The sequence below is a fragment of the Electrophorus electricus genome, chromosome 1, assembly GCF_013358815.1.
Source record: "Electrophorus electricus isolate fEleEle1 chromosome 1, fEleEle1.pri, whole genome shotgun sequence".
Lineage (NCBI taxonomy): Eukaryota > Metazoa > Chordata > Actinopteri > Gymnotiformes > Gymnotidae > Electrophorus > Electrophorus electricus.
The window spans coordinates 30099436-30117235 of NC_049535.1; the positions used below are offsets into that span (position 1 = coordinate 30099436).

Here is a 17800-nt window from a genome sequence, read left to right on the forward strand (position 1 = left end):
ACTCTTGGCCATCTTATTGTGCTTGCTGGGTATCTGATGACTGGCAAGGCATATAGGTTAATGGCTTTGATATTATTACTCACATTAAGATGAGTCTTGAGTAGGGGAATCCATTTTTTGAAGGGGCTCAAATAGCCTTGACTAAATGAAAGCATAAAGTAAAAGGAATTTGAAATCTAATGCTTTACTAAATAATTAAGAACACACACATATATACAAAAGACACACCCAAGAGATCAGATGTTCCTATACATGTGCTTATATATATATATATATATATATATATATATATATATATATATATATATATATATATATTATACACACACACACACACACACACACAAATACAAGAGGGGTGGAAGTCATGAAATTCCACTTTTTAAATGTATTCAGAAAGGGCACCAAAATTAAGCTGTGCAACACAAATGCTATGCAATACAAATTCATTATAAATGAAAATAAAATCAAATAAAACAAAACAAACAAACAAACAAACAAAAAACTGATTGGGCACATGCCCCCTCATGTTCTATGGGTGTGATATGTATAGGCGGTGGATGGTGGTAGTTCTGTTCTTATCTATATACATAGCCATTTTATTAATGATCTTCCAAAGAGGAAGAGTTCTATGCAGAACAGCAGTAGGGACAGTGCATCTCCTTGATATACGCGACACTTTATGGTCACCTGGGTAATTTTCAAGTTGGCTTCTAGTGTTGTTCTGCAGTGTTCATCTGAGTGTTGGATGAAGTCTCTTATGGTCTCATCACCTTTAGATAAGGTTAGACACTCAAGTATCCACATGTGTTGGACTGAGTTGCATGCCTTCTTGTAGTCAAATCAGGTAATGGTTAGATAGGTTAGAGCCTTCATGTTGCCAACAGGGAGATTACTATCCTGTAGTTGTTTGCACGGTTGGGGACCTTTATGACCAGCACTGCCTTACCTTCTGGTAGTCAGTCCAGATCGGGGTACATATAACAAAATTGGTTTCATGTTATTGATTGCTTTTTATATTATTAATAGTTTTGTAACTGAATGACTGAAGTAACACAAAAAGGAATTTTTGCTGCAATAGTGCAATAGTGTATAATAGAGCTAGTTAGCCCTCAGGCCTGATTCTTTAGCTGCTTCTGCAGAAGTATCACATTTACCCCAAGGGCACTTGGGGTGGATTGAAGCCCCTGTGTATGTGACTCCCAGACAAAACATCCAAATTGTTCACTGAAATTTAAGGTCAGTAATCCAAATAAAGGCAACATATGTGCTAATAGCAGAAAGAAACTGTAGGACTATACTGAGCATGAATATAGCAATTATAGCACTTAATATAACTGCCTGCTAACAGCAGCATTCATTTACAGTAGCTTAGTTGGTATGTCAGGTATGAAGGGGAGAAGGTGGGATCCAAGAGAAAGCATGATTAAGAGAAAGTAGTTACTGACAATGATGACAAATGTTTCTGGCTTTTCTGAGCTTCATGATTGCCACACTACAGTTACTCAGTAGCATACAGTAGACGAAAGGTACACAAGCAGCACTTTACATAAATTCATGGCTTAGATTTCTAACTGATCACAGAATTTCTAGATTTAATGGCAGGGATACACATCTACACATGTTTAGAGAGAAACAAACAAATTCCAATAATTAATGTTTAATGAAAAGACAAATTTGGTTTTTATACAGTGTTTACTTTAGATTGCCAATTATAAACCTTAATTTAGAATGCATATTTTTAACATTTCTGTTGACTGTATATGCCAGAGGTTTTGTTTATGGCAATTAGATTGGTATTTGTTTTTGTTTTTTTGTTTGTTTTTTTAGTTTCTGATAAAACAGAAACTGTAACATATAAACAACCTTAAAAAGAAGGCATGATGTACAAAAAAAAAACCCGTAATTGTAGAAGTGCATTTAAGTTTGAGGCTGTAATTTGTGTCATCTGAGTTGTGCTACTACTGACTCTGCTTTTAAAAAGCTGTCTTAGGCTTGACAAAAATGGCATGGATCCATATGCGCTTTCTAAATGATCTATCCATCAAGATCACTCAAGAGCTCCGTACATACTATACTACTATTATACACTAAGAATCAAAGCAGCCTTAAAGATTTGCTCTAAAGGCAGCTAATATCTAATGTATTTTTAAAGAAGGCTTTGATGGTTCAACATATTTACTGCTCTGGCAAAGCTAAGACACTTGTTTAGACGTCATGCTGAAATCAGAATGTGGCACAAATCATAATTAAGAAGATATGACCGTTAATATATAGCCTTTAAAAACCATCTGCAGCATGTATTAGATATAAGGGAAATAAATCAAAACTTACTGCCTAATTTGAAGCAAAACCCTATTAAATGAACATGTCTTCACACAGCAGGCCAACACAATTTAACCAGGATGCCCAACCATACTCTCTGCATCTTCAGTATACAAATATTACAATTGCAGGTTTTAAACAAGGGGATTAGAGTTCTCCAGTAACAGGGCAGAACAAGAAAGTGATCACCTCTTTAAGAGAAGCTCATTTAACATCAACCCATAAGGCTTTGGAATGCCTTTTATTGTGTACAGTGAAATATCGAAACAAAATGAAGCAGAAGTAAAACAGTTGTCTTGCCAGTAATATGAATCTGTTAACAGTAACTGTGCACAAGGAATCCTAACATCCTTTGATAGATAATACTGTTATTCATACATTTTGATTCTTCCCTTTTGTTATCATAAATAACAGCTATTAATAACCCTTTATGTAAAGCCATTTAATTCCCATTTCACAAGGTTTCCTAAATCCAAAGCAGGGAAAGTCAGCCGTGTGTTGTCTTCCTTTACACATAAAAGCATACCTTTGCTGTTTAGTCTTGAATACTGAACAGGGAGGCTCTGATCTCTTAAGCCTGTCTTAAAACAGCAGTTTGGCTAAACCCATTTTTATATTTTTGTCATCTTTGAAAACAATGTGAATGGTTCCAGCAAAAGGGCTCTCAGCAGAGGTTGTGAAATTAAATAAAGTGAAATGTAAAGGCAATTGTTAAAATGACTTGTGTGTGTCAATATATCAGGGTGTTGGGGCAGGTTCAAGAAAGAATTGATAAGAACATTTAATGAAAAAAAATTTTTCTAGGAAAAATTTTAACCTTCATTTGATAATACATCAGACATCAAAAACAATACAGATTCTGCTCCAAGTCCTTGTAAATAGACACTTATGAAATGTTACACTGTTTGAAAATAGGGATTACTTCAAAACTTGAAAGCAAACCAAACTAATATTTCACTCACTCAGACATTCGTTTACTCCTGTTATTCAGTGTCAGATAAATAAACTGCGATGATCACAGCATTTTCAGCAAATGTCTCTGACCAAAGCAAAGCATAACTTACAGGACACATATTGTCATGGCTAGGAAAAAGGGAACAAAATCTAAATTACAAAACAATGAGGTAAGGAGTTCTCTTTTTGTACATTTGTGGTGCTTCACCTACTAATGGCTATGCTGCACAGTGCTCTCTAGAGTCCCGCCCTTAGGATCCATACAACAAAAACAGATTCATGGCACATTAGCAAATGAAACAAACCAAATCTAGAGTCTGAAGAACAAATCAAGGCAAGAAAAAGGTGATCAGTTTAAAGGACAAAGCACATCTTTCTCTTTCTCTCTCCCCCCCACCCTCTCATTTTCTCTAAGACTGAGCTGATGGAGCCCAATGTGCACAGAGGGCTGGTAGGAGTCAGTTTTGGTCACCAGATCCAGAGGTGTGTCCATAAACGTGTGTGTGCGGGCGCGTGCGCGCGCATGGAGATGTTTTCTCAGACAGGAAATGTAGCACAGTGAGGCACCGCCTCACAGGGTCCTGACCGGCAGTCCTAGTGCTCGTCTCTTCTGTAGTGTTTATCAAAATTTGTGTTTCCACTTAGTTTTCGTCTATCCACGAACTGTTCCATTTTCTCTCTTCTTAAGAGCAGCCCAGCATCTGTGTCCCCAGGCAGTGCTCTCAGGCCAGTCTCAGGCTAGGGCCTCTCCACTGAGCCCAGTACAGCAGACCGAGGGGGAGGTGCTGTGGTTCTGCTTTCAGCCCGAGTGTCCCCTGGTCCTGCTGGGCAGTGCTCCCAGACTCAGGGGTCTCTCATGCCTCAGCCTTCCACCAGCAGACAGTCCTTTCGCTCCAGAAAAACAGGGGGCAACAAAACCCTGGAAAACTCTACAGAGCTGGAGTGACAGGACAGGAAGTGATTGGTACTCCTCAACCGGGAACAAAAAAGTAAACCCAAAAAACATGAGGCGTGTTAGCGCTCGAATCCACTCACAGGTCCTGAAGAGAAGAGCCTCTGGTAACGCAGGATGACGGAATTACAGCACTGCAGTAACCGCCGGCATCCGCCGCAACTCTCAGTCTGGACATCCTGTTTGAGGCCCTTCTCTGTCCCACGTGCATGGGCGAACGCGCCAAAGTGCAAAATAAAGACATTTCAGAAATAAGCACAGGTTGTTTTTAGTGAAGAGCAGCAGACTCCGCCAGGTTCGCAGTGACAGCATTGCAATTATGCAAGTTATTCGGTACAAGTGTGTACCATGCCAGCCCACACACCCAGCAGTTCTGCGTCTTGCTCCCCTTCAAAGAAGGAGGGAAAACAAAAAACAAAAATGAAAACCACCACAAAATCCCAGCTGACCCCAGAGGAGACGCAGCCTCAGCCGGGCAAACACACTTTCCCTGCAAAGAGCAGCCCCACTATCGTGAAGAAGATGGAGAGCACGAAGAGCACGTACGAGGAGCCCACCCCGGTGTTGTTGGGCAGCTTGTACGGCTGGCCACCCACTTCATTAATGTAGAAGCCGATTGGGAAGATGAGAGCCGCCATACAGAATAAGATCACTGCAGGGTGAGAGAGGGAAAGTGGTTAGAACTTTTGCACTGCAAACATCTCAAACATTCAGACCACTCATCATTTGACATTGGCTTTAAGAGCTCGGTGAGAATGTGTAGAAGATTTGAGAGGGATTACATCAACCAGAGAAAAGCTCCAACAACAAACCAACCGCTGGACCAACCAATCTCCCAGCCTCTCCAAGCCCTGGTAGTTCATGCATGAAAGCTTTTAAGGAGGACCGAGGAGGAGCTGCATAAAAGAAGCTTGAGTTCAGACTCAATTTAATCTAAACTCCCATTATCAAGATAATAGTGTTTCGGCATGGTGTGAAGCTACAATTAAACACGTCTGCCTTAGACAGAAGAGCGGTGGAGATTGAGTGAGAGAGGACAAGATAAAAGAGGGAGATTTTCCTAAAATAAACCAACAGTAATAAAAACTGTAGCCACACAAAGAATGTTTTAGAAGGCACTTCAGTCTCTTCAGCTCCATGAGGGAGAGGAGGAGGGCCTGAAGGTCACGATTTCTTCCGTGTGTCAAAGAGGGCACTTTCTCCAGCGGCGCATGTCTGCTGAGTAAGAGCACTTCTACACCCGATATCCAATCCATACACACAGATACTGGCAAAAGCAAGTTCTCTCTCTCTCTCTCTCTCACACACACACACACACACACAGGCAACAGAGTTAATTTTTTAAAAAGTGGACAAGAGCACAATACTAAAATGTTCACCTTTAACAAAAGGCAGCTTTGATTTCCTTTGACAGCCAATCGTTCTTTATAGGAATAGGAGGGATACCATGAAGAACAACCTTTGCACTGGTGAGTGGAACTGGGCTACTGTACTGTAACTTGACTTCTGACCCATTAGCCCTTAGCACATCAGTCCGACAGGCACAGCAGACTACAGCTAATATTTACTTCTGACCCTGCCAACAGGCCATATGTTTACCTGATGTGGGGCCAGAACTGCACCAGTGGGCGTGAAATCTAGCAGGCCGACCATGAATGCCCCTGATCAGGGCGAGGTTTGGGCCAGGTGTGGCCACACAGGGGCGTGCGCTGCTAACAAAGCGGTTCTTTGAGGGGAATGTGGCCTGTGGCCAGCGTCTGCCATGCCTCAGCTACCTGCACAAGGCCTCTCTAGGGGCGACAGGGCCATCTGCATCCTAAACGAATGTTTCAGAGGCATCACCCTCCCAACACAGCCACATAAAAAAATCCCACTCCCCTGCTTTATCAGCAGTTGTACTTCCAGGGTCCCCTCATGTCAGGGTTGCTGGGGGCTGCTAAATGTAGGTGACTATTCACTACACACTTCTTGCCACAGCAGTTCTTATATATAAGAACTCCAGCATGACTTCATGAGTGACCACACTCTCGGCTTTGTGCCAAAAAAAGTGTGTGATGCAATTTGTAAAGGAAATATAGTGAAGGTTTCCCCCAAACAGAAGCAAAGTGCCAAGACAACAGGGAATCCAACAGTAAAAAAGATTTCAGAGCAGAGGTTGTACAGGTTAGAATTAATGGACTGACTTCAATGAGAGTCAGAGCTTCACTGACAGGACAGAACTTTATTATGCATTTTCCCTTACTTGTTTACTTAAGAGAACATGCTTAGGAAGTGCATTTATGAAATGTAACACCTGTCTCTCAATGCCCTGTAAATGTTTCACCCCCTAGTACTTCTTTAAGTGAAAGTGTTTGAAGTGTAGGGGGCAGCGTTTACTCTGATGAGCTCTGGTTTTGTGCCCAGAAGCACAGCACTTAATCCAGCCTCTCCTCCAGGGGGCTGGCCTGCCTCTGCTAATATTGTCTGGTCATACTGGGAAAGGGAATAACCTCTGTGGTTCAGCTTTAAGATAAAGTATCAAACATACACCACAAACATCAAAACATCATGACATTCTCCCAGTGCATTTCGGTCTTGCCGCTAAACAACCCCATGAGAAAACACTGGGACCAGAAGGCAAAGCAGCTTTTTCTGGAGGATAAAACAGGTTTGTTTGTGTTTGTGTGTGTAATGGTTGACCAAACAAAAGACGGTGAATCGCTCAAACATGACAGAACCTAAAAATGTCCCACAGCAGGAGTAGCTTTGGAGAACCTTGATCTTTTTTGAAACCGCAGTGCAAGGCCCTTACGTCTGTGGTTCCTACATTAAACCCACAGCAATGCCTCCATGGAACTAACCACACTTCAACAGAAACACACAGTCAGTTCTGGACAAACTGTACGGGAACTGTGCACACTTTAGTGAAACAGCTTACTCACCTAGTTTATGCCATCACTGCAGAATCAGAGTAGCAATGCATTCATACCTTCAGAGGTGGTTTAGTCTGCAAGATTCCCATTAGCTTTTCCTTTTTATTTGGGGCATCTTGGTTATGGGACCTGGATATTGGCTTTGTTGGTGTCTGCTGAGCAAACAGCTTTAGTGTTATTAGATTTGTAACTGCGCATTCTGTTTTTCTAACACTGACACTGGAATGAGGTATTAAGGGTCACTTTATCAGTACCATCAGTGGACAATGGAGAAGTGACAAGGCCAACAGCCTGGGCCTTGAGGCATGCTGCTGACTAAATTTTGACACACTGTGGCACCAATTAGTTCTTTATGGCATCATTCAGGGCGCCTGCTGGGCACGGACTAATGAGATGTCTGATATGCCCTAAAATAACTCCTGATATTTATACCCACGGACAGCGCATTATTTCAGCAGATGCTCTTCGTAATAACCAAAATTAAACAAAGGCCATATTTAAAGAGAGATCTAAATGCACTGTCCTCCAAAGCCCACCTCATATGGTTCAGTTCGTGGTCTTTGTGTGAGGGCATGCTCTATTTTTACAGGTCTACGACACTTTGAAACTGGCTAGCCACCGCCCACGGACCAATGACCAGGGAGGAAAAGACAAGAGTTCCTGCACAGCGGAGACGGTGAACTGAACGTGGACAACTGGGACCATTCCTTTCCTGTTGCCAAGGCAACCTTGCCACTATGTATGTAGTGCTGAGCAAAATGATTTTTCCATTCAAGACAACCTCTCCACACGTGCCAGTGGTGCATAGAGAATCCAGAAATCTGAAATGTAGACTGTACATAAACCACTCATTTCCAAATTTAGACGTGCCGTGTAAAGGCGCATCGGTGAAAAAGGTGAAACTTTAGTTCACGTAGCTGTTGTGTTCTGGCCCTTTCTGTCCACTTCATTTTCTTTATTCTTCCTACACCACTGAAGACTGCACAGTAAGATATTATTGCATCCTGAGGGGGAAGTGAGACTTGAGGATTTTTTTTATAGGAATGACAGAGTGGGCTCTAAAAACGGTCTGAGGAGATGAGCGAAGACAATAGCTTTCTGTGACGGCGGACACCACATGTCATCCACATGGTCTCAGCTATGCCTCCTCACGCCCTCGCAGATGCTGCTCACCCACGGCTCCATTCTACATGGCCAAAACTCCCGTGTGCGTGCACTGCAGTCTGACTGGCTAGGCTGAGCATGGCCACACTGCTGGACCAAGAACCAGGTTCCTGCTCAGCCTGATGCTGTGAGGAAATGATGTCCTATTTCAAGCAATCTTAAACAATCTAACAAGAATTGTTCTTCCTCTTAAGAGCAAAGCTTCTCCATTTAGCCTTACTCAATCAGATAACTTCCCAGACATGGTTGCGAGGGTGGGAACGAAGATACTTACTTCCCGTGAAGGCGATCCACCGTGCATACTTCGTGGCTTCTCGGCGCCAGTGTGACGCCACCAGTAGGCCGCAGGTGACTGTGAGGGAGACGATGCCCATGATGATAAAGAAGAGTGTGGTGACCCACTCAGGCGGCAACCGTGGGGGGATGCATGTCCTGTCACGCCCATGGATGGTCTGACACTGCCTCACCAGACCCACGGTCAGGGCACCTGAAAACATGGCCGACAACCACCTTCAGAGATGTTCCACTTGCATGCAGGGCTACCAGCATTCTGCTCATCAGAGGCCTAAAATGCAGTCTGGGAATTGCTGGGCTGCTCTGAGCCTTATACATATAACTTGTGACATCACTCAAATATTTAATCATAAAAAACCTATACAGCTATCAAGCACTTCTGAAAGGCTATATCTTATCATAGAAATTCCTCAAAATTACGAGTTTTATAATCCATGACTCTAATCTCTGTAATCAGATCACACACCGACAATCTTGTGTGTACAGTACACAGATCACCATCAATCTGTGTACTGCAGCCTGGGCTGTAGGTCGGCATCGCATTGCACTTCCTGTGACTAAAGCTTAGTTTCCAGATGTTTATCTGGCCTTACCTCCCTATGCATGACGATCAACATCTCTGCCCTGTTCCCACATACAGAGGCAGGGGTGAAAGGTGGAGATACCAAAGGCATGGAAACCATGCAGTGCTGGGAAGAACTTGATCATGAGAACATGCTTTCAGCTTGAGGCAAAGAGGGTTAGCAAGCAAATCCAAAAGATGTGAGACACACAGAAACAGAGAAAGACAGTGAGGGAGAAGGATGAACCTCATGTCTTGATCATTCACAAGGTCCCAGGGCAGAAAAGACCTCAAAGCTGACACACACACACACAGACAGACACACATTGAGCAAGAGGAGCTTTAAAATATTTATGCTGCCTAGAGTCATAGTGAATGAAAATTCAGTTTCAGACTTTTTTTTCCCTGTTTCCATTTTCTCAATATCTTAATTTTCAGATGATGTTCTTCTCAAGCCATCACACTATTTAAAAATTATGTAGTGACTAGACACTACATGCAATATTTACTGTGCATTAAAAGCAAACCGAGTTAATTGCTTGGATGAGTTTTAGAAGGCAGGTTTCAAACAAAGGAATAAGTACTAGACATAGCCTACTTACAAGCAGGCCATGGTAAATGTGTGAACAGCCAAGTTCTCCAAACTTGCCAAAATATTTAGCTCCGTAACGTTCTGGGTTACATATTTTAAAGGGGGACAGATAGATTTAATAAAGAGGATTAATAAAAAGACAAGCATGATGCAAGTAGACTTGTGCTGTTACAAGCCCTCTAACATAAAACGTATGCAGTCTATGAACTGAAACTGAGCCAAACAGAAGCAAGTCGTCATCAGGGGCCTATACTTCAAAGAGGAGCTAAAACCAGAATGAGTCTATGAAAACTGTGTTGCTCTCAGGAAATGAACAGGAAGGACTGGGTCCTTAATTCATAGGCTGTGACCCTATAATGAACCGCAGCCTCCCAAAGAACGGTGTTCACCAGCATACATCACAGGATCAAAGCGACCCCTTTAGGAAAGGGGGTTTCACAGAGTGACAGTGAGCTTACTTCAATGTGCAGATACCCGAGTTCGGAGGCTGTAGGTTTTCAAAGGAACCCCATGGTGTCATCATACGAGTGCAAAGTCTGAACTGTTGGCATGTCTGCTGGCTAATGTTTATACCTGCAGCCTCAGAAGCCCCTGTTGCTAGACACCTCGCTCCAGCCAGGATTTCAAGACTTCATGTTGAAGGTTAATAAAGAACTTTACAAATACACAGATAACCATACCTAAACAGTATGGTCAAATCTGCTTTGTCTTGTCTCAGTGTTATCTTGTGAATTTCAATACAACAATTTTTCTACCTGCCTAATAGGGTTGCAAGGTTTGGGCAAGTGCATGTGTGTGTACGTGCGCGTGTGCGCACATATTGCACCCTGGTATAAAGAAGTTTGATATTACTTTTCAGCAAATAGCCTGCTCACTGACACCCAACAACAGGCAGAGGACTAGATTAATTGAGTTATGATGGGATCAGACTACACTAATTCAGCCTGAGTTTTCACACTATTTTGTCATAGCTGACAAACTTCCAGCATCAGGCCAATTGCGAGGAACGGGTCTCGTAGTGTGACATAATCGACGAAGTGTGATGTGTCGTCTGAGATGCCCCGCAACACCCTGACAAGAGGTCTAGCTTGGATTTTCCTGCCTATTAACTCCTACATGTTCCTTGACGCTGACCAATAGGATGACAGAGGGCTCTCTGGCACACATATATAAACATGGCAAAGAGAAAGAGCTAATGTTGATATTGATTTCAGTTAGTGATTGTGACACTACCTAATATTAAAACATGTCTTGGTATCATTTATCAGAGGATACAATTCACAAAAACTATTTTTCCCCTCCTTGAGACCTTCTGGTTACATGCAACAAACATGGTAGCTAGGTATGTTTATCTAATGTCCTTGAAAAGCTCTTCATTTACCTCGAGTTCATTCTTTAGATCAAGTTCTCTTTGAAGGATAGACAGCCTACATTATTCTTTCTGTGATACCCAGGAAATGGGTCAACAATTTATTTTTCTTTCTTTTCTTTTCTGAACATAAACCCACCAGCATCACAGCATGAGGACTTCGCTGCATCAAATGTGTAGCATTGCCAGTCTTCCGTCCAAGACGCAGCAAGAATGTATGCCACTGAGATTGTAATCTGTCATAGTGACCATCATGAAATGCAAAAATATCATGTAGTCTGATCCCAGCACTACACCCACAAGCCATGGTAGGACCAAGGAAATCCTGTGCTTGAAAGCACATCCATTAGAATAACAACCCAGCAGTCAGTCCTTCCTGCACCATACAAAGATGGAGAGTTTAGAATAGGCGCAGCAAAGGGAGGCAGGCTAGACTTTCCTGTTGCGTCATCCAGGCCTAAGAATCCATCACTTTAGGGTTTCATCAAGTAGAATCGGAAAGCAGATGGACAGTTTTTGTCTCTAATTAGCTAAGAGCCAGTGAGCAGAGGGCACGTTACAATTCTGTCTCACCTTTCCCCTTCCATTACCCAAGGTGCACTGCCTCAACCTGAAGCTGATCAACTTACATGCGAACTAGCTTGGTTAGCTCCTTGCACACTCCAAAGGGTATGTAAACATTATGCAAATGAGTATGAATATGTGTTATGTAAATTTAAATGCCATATTAAACCATCTGGGAGCTGCAATTCAGCTTGGTGCTGCCTACAATGTTTATTTTCTCCCCTTCCTCCATGTCTTAGTGCGTACACGTGAACATTAACAAAGGTAGGAAAGCATGCCTTGTTTCAGTAGGAAGAAAGGATTTAAAGCTCAATACACATTTAGGTCTCCATGCTGTAAAGATTGCCCTCAGCACCCTGCAGCTTCAGCACTTCTCTCAGGTTCCAGCCGTACACATCAACGGGCCAGCCACCCTTCACTCCCAGACGAGCAAGGCCGAAACATAAACGCGCGCAGCTTCAGCGAGCTCCGCCACAGCTCACATCAAGATAAATATATGTGGAACATTAGCTAAAGCTGAAACAATGGAGCGATGTCTCCTTTTGCAGCACTTCCAGGAGCACAGAGGAAGACCTGCTGTTATGGAGACCCCATAACCTATAAGCTGCTCCAGTATGGAGGTCATCTCCATTCTTAGCAGTCTGTGCCTAATGAGCACAGATGCCATCCTGGTCTGCACGTACTGTGAACATGGGATCTGGAGTTGAATGAACACACTTCCTTAGGTGGAACTTGTTGACTTAACCACTGGAATAAACATTAAACAGAAAGACTAATGTTAAAGGCTCTTTTAAAAAAAAATCTGGCTGACACTGATCACCAAGGACAGCCCCCCCATTCGCTTTTCCATGAGGTGTAATGATCTCCTCCCTGGAATGGCCTCCTGCTCTCCGTCCGCCTGTGATCTGGCAGGAAGTGCTTCCTGAGCATTGCTTTTCTCTAATTAGTGCTGGGCGAGCAGTACTGGAGATGGGAAACGTTATGGGGCTGAGTCAGGCCGCCTATGTGAACCCTCGTGGGCGGAAAGTGGAGGCTGGGTGGGTGTGTGTGTGTGGCAGCAGGCTTTTGCCATTTACCTCACCGTGCAAGAACACATGCATGCACACAAACAGCTCTGGATTAACATTAGCTGCAAAAGAATCTCTGCAAAACAACAAAGTTGTATTTCCATTGTAAACTCCGAACTAGAAGCGGCTCAGTTTCTCACCATACATTCACAAGAATTTCCAGGCTTTTTAACCTCAATAGCATAAACACGAAGACCCCAGATGGAAGTATTGCAAAACTTTACAGCCAAGGCAATCCAGAACACACAAACAGCAAGATCTTCTACCTGACCTCGTCACTGAGACAGGTGCAACTGCTCCCTATATTCCACCTGAGCTACACTTCAAAGCACTTGCGTGAACAATATAACCACTACCTGGGCCAAATTCCAACCAATTACTTCAACACATGCATGCGCATACAGGCTAACTGAATATTTTGCAATCGGTGTGATAATGAGTCAGTGACCCACTTAAAGATGTTTTTGTTTACTGTTGTAAACACACGGTTCCTTCTCCATTATAGGAAATAGGTGAGATGTTCTTGAAAACCTCTTCAACCTGCCTCTGCAATCTCTTATATTTGTGTTGGCAGGTTACACTCAGACAAAGCAAAGAAATTCAAACAAGACAAATTTATCACCTCCAAAAGGTGGACCAATTACACCACTCAGAACTGGATGTCCCTCAAAATACCTATGTGCCCAGCAGGCAATCAACAGCACTGTGGAGCACTTTTGCTGATTTTAAACCTGAAGAGGTTCAAAGGAGACTGAAGTCAGCAGAGTGCAGGCAACTTGCTTGTGCACAGGTCTTTCAGGCTTCCGATCAAGGAGCAGCTTGAGGTTGTTGGGAGCAAACTGCATTTACGTTGCAGGCTTATTTTACCATAGACATGCACCAATTTAAAAATGCCCAGCACATCAAAAACAATCCATTACTATACACAATTAAGCCCCTTGCAAATCGAATGAGAAGTGTTCAGTGGGCAGGGAGGCATATTATTTTTTCCACTTCACATTGAGTGTTATGGAGAATGAAAAGGCTGGGAGAGATTTTCGTTTTCAAAATGTCATGACCACCAACTTTGCATTTTGTCCCTGTGAGATCATAGACTGTTAGTCATGGACTAAGCTTATAGGTCTCTGTTGTGTTCTCCAGTGTACAACAGGGATAACGTGACAATGTTAACTGCATAGCAAATTAAGATAATGAAATCCATATTTCCATATTGCATTATTTGGAGGAGCAAAAACCTAGATGGGAAATTTCTTTCAAATAATGGCAGGGTAGCAAGAGTATAACGAGTGATACAACCTGATCAGCATCCTGCCATAGTCGAAACAGCTGGTGGTAAAGGCACCATTTAGGCAGTCAATCAGGTCTTTTAAGAGCATGTGCGTGGGAGTAAGATCATTGTGATCCATCTACGGTTTACCAATTAAGCTGACCATCGGAGACAGGAACAGAGCTCCATTTAAAATGCAGCATCACACTCGGCCGTCTAAAGGACTGACAAAACCAGCAAAGGAAATGAGGTTGAAATGAGTCATTCTGAGGTGAGAAACACTAAAGTAACAATGGCCCTTCCAGGCAAGTGGTTTTAGCCGCAAGTTCTACATGCACATGTTAAATCCCCTCCCCACAGTCAGGTGATGCTTCACAGCATCTGCCTCACACTATCGCAAGATCTGGAGAGAAAAGCTAGCACCCGCATGGAAAAAGTATTCTCGTTTCCAAGGTCATGCGCAAAAATTAGTCAAAATGGCTAAATGAATAAACACAATGCAGGCAACAGTTTAACACTGTCTAAAGATGATAGTAAGGAAATGCAGATGTCGACACATCTATACAGCTTGCCTCTTGATTTTGAAAGGACTTCACCTAGACACTGGGTGACAGTGGAGAGAGTCAACACCAAGTTTTCTTTGTCCGTGTGTTTGAACTTATCAGCCAAGCCAATAAATCTTACAATTCATACACTTACAAATTTGACCAAGTGTTTCTCATGGTGACTTAAAAAAAAAACAAAAAAAACCCCCTGCTCTTCACGGTATCGCAGCATTCAGTTCCAAGGCTATTACAACTATGGAATTTTGCACAAAAATAGCATGACATTCACTAGCATACTTAATTAAAAAAAGATTTCACTGCCCAGCAAGAGCCACACTGTGTTCCTTAAAAAGACAACACTCGAGGGCAACTCTTTTTCAACTACATAGGCATTAAGGCTCTTTCCTGGGTAACTCTGAACCCTGTGTGATATGCAAGAAGTCACATGGCCAACTTAACATTCTGACATTTGACCAAAGCTGAGGACAAACCCATCAATGAATCTGTAATAATTTTGGTTTACCTACAGCCTCTAGTGTTCCGAAATAAGCATGAATAAAATAACTAAAAGGTCAGATTAAAATGCTTCACCCCATAGTCTCAATCAGCACAAAATCACTTTCCATAAAATGACGTTTACTGTCTCTGAAGAGAGGAATCTAATTTTGCTTCATCCTGGTTCTCACCAGGAGGGGTAGAGCCACAGACACTGCACTCTCAATAGTGAGCACAAGAAGGAAGAAAGGTGACAATGGTTAAAACAAGACATTCACTGGGGCATATCCTTCACAGACATGAAGTAGGTGGAGAAAATATGAATCCAAAAGTAGTAGCCTGTCACAATATCCATTTTCTTCTAAATGTTTTGACTTTAACATCAGGGTATTTGGCCATTCTGTCTTTGTCAGCAGAAAGCAGTTAGGGAAGAAAAGAGTGTTCAAAACTGCTGTCACTGCAACACCAACTCTCAGGTTGTCTGGTGTGAAAAACAATCACTATGTTTCCTCAGTGGATAACGTATGTATGAATACTGACAATTATTAAGTGGCAGAGGTACAGCAACAACAATCACTGTAAACCAAAATATTTTAGTTTTGCAGGGGACAAAAAAAAAAAAAAAAAGAGAGTAAATGTATAGGAGCCCAGTGATGCATTTTGCTAGCAGCTGTCTGGCAAAAGCACTAATATAGCCAAACAATCCATATACTTATATATATTGATTTATATGTATATGTATGATTTATATTTAATATATATTTTAGATATATATATTATATAAAATCTTGTTCATATATATCACTTCAGTATTTATATGCAAGAGGCACAGCAAACAGAGTGTAATCAAATGTAGCCCTAATATTCATATCAGTCATTAATACTGGGCAATACCCTTTAAGCCATAGAAATGGGACACCAGACCAAGACATATTAAAGCCTGGGTCTGCCCATGAACCTTCTGCAGCACTTAGGATGGAAGCATGGATTTGGGGCCATGTTCACCTCTAAATGCAGAAAGTAATAGCCAATCCCATATAACAATTTTTGTGGCTTCAGTAGGCTTGTTAATGTCTTGCCTGTAAACTATGCTACAGAAATCCTCTCATACAGGTTTACAGCAGATAGCAGTTATTGGAAAATTGCATTCTAAAAGAAATTGCTTTCTTTTTTAAAATTTAATGTGAACAAAACACAAACTCTGAGGCTATAACAAAATTCATAGGCTCAATGTGCATATTTAAAAATTAGCCCAGTCTTTTTAGTCATGTTTTATATACAATGCATGACTACATCAGATTATATATCACCCCTTTAATTAAACTCTTAAACAAGAAGGAAGGAGACCCCTTCTGTCTACTAGCCCCTGAAAAGAACTAGAGTGCACATGTTAATGATCAAAACAAAACCGTTGGCCAAATATGACCGAATTCACTGAATTGTGGTTGAACCCTTGCTGACCCAGTTACAGAGCTGTCATACATAGCGAACAAAGCAAATGGCATGATTGTTTTGAAAGGGGGTGTAAAAATGGCCAATTGCACATAGGTACAGACATTTAATTTCTCCCTTTCACTCGGCAACATCAGTTACTATATTAGAAAGTCTTTAAATATTTGTAGAACCACATGAATGTCGCAGTCACTCAAGGATAAAAGGGAAGAAATTTCGTAGCTAAAACACTTTTTTTTTGGCGTAACATTTCATAAAATAGCCATTTAAAGGTGTGAGATATCCCATTACCACATGCCTTTAACTGACACTGCCTTGGAATACAGTACCTTTATAATGAGTAGAGGACTGAAAAATGAAAGAGCGAAAAATAATTGTAGATCTCAATGTTATAACCCTAGCTGGGTTAGCTAGCTAGGAGAAGCTCCAAGCGTTAGAACCATGGACTAGATGGATTAGCCAACCTTTCAAGATGGATCATGAACAATCTCTGCTCAGCAGTTTTCAGAAAGACGAAAGATTCGGGTTCTCAAAAAGTACGGCACGCTCACATCCAACATAACGCCGAATGCCTTACCTGCTGACTCGCCCGTGTTGATCCAATCCGGATTTGCAATGCTAGCTATGGCAAATATATCCGCAGCCAGAAAGAGACACCCTGAAATTATGGTCAGTTTATCCATCTCAGTTTATGTCAAGGCTGGAAATTCGTGAGAGAACTGCTCAAGAGCCAAAGTGAGGAGACCCCTTTTCAGACAGGCCTATCAGTCAGTCGGGGAGCCCGACGATAGCAGTTTTAACCTCGTCCCCTCCAACAAACACGACCCCGAGTGAGAGGCACGGCCGTCAGATTCCGTTTCGCCACATCATTACGATACGGCTTCCGCGATTAAAGTCCATCCCTTGGACCACACACGCAGAGATCTGAATTACATTTCAAAAACAAACTCTCGGTCGTAGTCGTTTGTTTTATCCCCCACGGAACGACGGCGCGCGAAGCGACCGGCGCGAGGGCCCGCGACTCCCAGGCGTTTGTATTCACGCGCAGGTCCTCCCGACGGCAGCAGCATCGGGCGACTGCGGCCAGCAAAGGCGCGCGCTAGCACGCTGGGACTCCTGCCTCGGGATCTGTGCGCCGGACCGCGGGCCTACAGCAACTCGACTCCCGAACATCCATTTGGACAATCCCTTGAGGGGCGGCGGTTTCGCGTATAACCGTATAAGCGAGGTAACGTTAGCGGTGCACGAGAAGAGCCGTTTCTTTATCTTCAGGGACACCGCTGCGC

The 17800-nt window shown here is 42.5% G+C and overlaps 1 protein-coding gene across 1 annotated transcript; it reads right to left on the reverse strand.

Moving 5' to 3' along the window:
* Window positions 1-2547: 2547 nt before the first annotated feature.
* Window positions 2548-17444, reverse strand: mosmoa (modulator of smoothened a). Its single transcript, XM_026997930.2, has 3 exons — window positions 17092-17444; window positions 8582-8794; window positions 2548-4883 (listed from the first exon to the last, which is right to left on the reverse strand). Exons 1-3 carry the CDS (start codon window positions 17195-17197, stop codon window positions 4699-4701), a joined length of 504 nt encoding a protein of 167 aa, XP_026853731.1. The 5' UTR covers window positions 17198-17444; the 3' UTR covers window positions 2548-4698.
* Window positions 17445-17800: the final 356 nt, after the last annotated feature.

Excerpts from the sequence above, each read along its gene's own strand:
- mosmoa (XM_026997930.2), bottom strand. The coding sequence starts at position 17,197 with ATGGATAAACTGACCATAATTTCAGGGTGTCTCTTTCTGGCTGCGGAT. Across the intron at positions 8,795-17,091 it reads CAACACGGGCGAGTCAGCAG|GTGCCCTGACCGTGGGTCTG; the intron begins GTAAGGCATTCG and ends CCATGTTTTCAG. Across the intron at positions 4,884-8,581 it reads GTGGATCGCCTTCACGGGAA|TGATCTTATTCTGTATGGCG; the intron begins GTAAGTATCTTC and ends CTCACCCTGCAG.